The sequence below is a fragment of the Stegastes partitus genome, unplaced genomic scaffold, assembly GCF_000690725.1.
Source record: "Stegastes partitus isolate 25-593 unplaced genomic scaffold, Stegastes_partitus-1.0.2 Scaffold862, whole genome shotgun sequence".
Lineage (NCBI taxonomy): Eukaryota > Metazoa > Chordata > Actinopteri > Pomacentridae > Stegastes > Stegastes partitus.
Genome location: NW_007578593.1, coordinates 24567 through 25949, shown reverse-complemented (window position 1 = coordinate 25949; position 1383 = coordinate 24567). Strand labels below are relative to the sequence as shown.

The window sequence follows — 1383 nt, the reverse complement described above, 5'->3', positions numbered from 1 at the left end:
GTCCATCTTTTATACAGTCTATGGTTTGAGTTCTCTCCACTTCCAGCCATGGTTGTGCTGTTTCCATACAGCTGCAGAACTTCACATTTCAGTGTAATAAGCCAACAGCGATTACAAATGTGACAAAAAGCACTGAGAAGCTGCTTGAGTTTCAGAGGGTTAATAATCAGTGATTACAGACAGTTGCAAAGGCTGAAGCAGGTGTGAATCTGTTATAATCTACTCCAGGAACTATTTTTAGATGTGTGCTGTTCTTTCGTTTATTTATGTATTTATGTTTACTCTCCCTCAGGTATGATGGGATGGCCTACAAAGCCGCTTCTCAGCACACCATGTACAAGTCGGACACCAGATCTCGGCCCGTCTACAACGACTCCTACAAAGCTCAGAGCAGGGACGGACGGCAGTCGAACCAGATGTTTGACTACGTCTAGGACCCAGTCGGCCTTGTGAATACCTCTGTTTTATATTCTGTGATAAGAGTTTCTCATGGATGGAGTGTAAAAGATGGACGTAGCCCCTGGGTGTTAAAAGTAAAGCCAACGTACGAGTGGCTTCTACCTGCATTCTTTCTAACAGCCAGCAGGGGGCGACTCCTCTGGATGCACAGTCTGAATATATAGAAGTCTATGAGCAATGAGCCTGCTTCTCACTTCATCTGTTGCCTCAGTTAACATTTTATTAATGAATTTATGGTCTCAATCTTGGGTTTTACATCCGGTTTTATACAGTATGATGTTCATTTAGTATATTACAGTCGCATTTAGAGTAAAATAGACAACAAAGCAGGCCATGCTTCACAGCACTAATGACCAAAGACGGGTGACATCACAGTGGCTACGTCCATCTTTATATACAGTCTGTGGTTTTTCTTTTCTTTTAGCCGACATTCGTGGGAAAAGCAGTTATTTTTTTATTTCTCCCTCTCTCTTTTTGTTTTTTTTCTAAAATAGCCTCATGCAATCACAATTATCAAATACTGTTGTGTAATTTGTGCTGTGCTGTTTGGTTTGTGTGTCGAATAAAATGTGATTCTTATTTTGTCTTATGCTCAGTTTACCACCTCGACACTAAGTATGACAGAACCAGGAGGCGGCTGCAGCGTAACGTCAAACTTGTTCTCGCGTTAGTTTTGGTTTTTAGGAGATTTATGCATCACAATTAGCTACGACTAAAAAGAAGCTAAAAACATCAAAGTATAAGTTTAAAAACAAATTTTTCGTACATATTTTTTACATGTATGTCTTTGTGGGAAGAAAATGTCATACGTGCTTTAGTAGAGAACTTTATTTTACATTCAATAAAAAAATAAAACTGCTTTATGTCACAGTTATGTGACAGCTTATGATGCCACAGTGACATCCTTGGCAGGGAAACTGGTTT

General features: G+C 39.6%; 1 protein-coding gene across 1 annotated transcript in view; it reads left to right on the top strand.

Annotated features, from left to right (window-relative positions):
- Positions 1 to 434, top strand: part of LOC103365675 (claudin-18) — a 5349-nt gene extending 4915 nt beyond the window's left edge. Inside the window, exon 5 of the mRNA XM_008293168.1 lies at positions 293 to 434. Coding sequence (XP_008291390.1) covers positions 293 to 434 — 142 coding nt within the window. The remainder of the gene's footprint in view (positions 1 to 292) is intronic.
- Positions 435 to 1383: the final 949 nt, after the last annotated feature.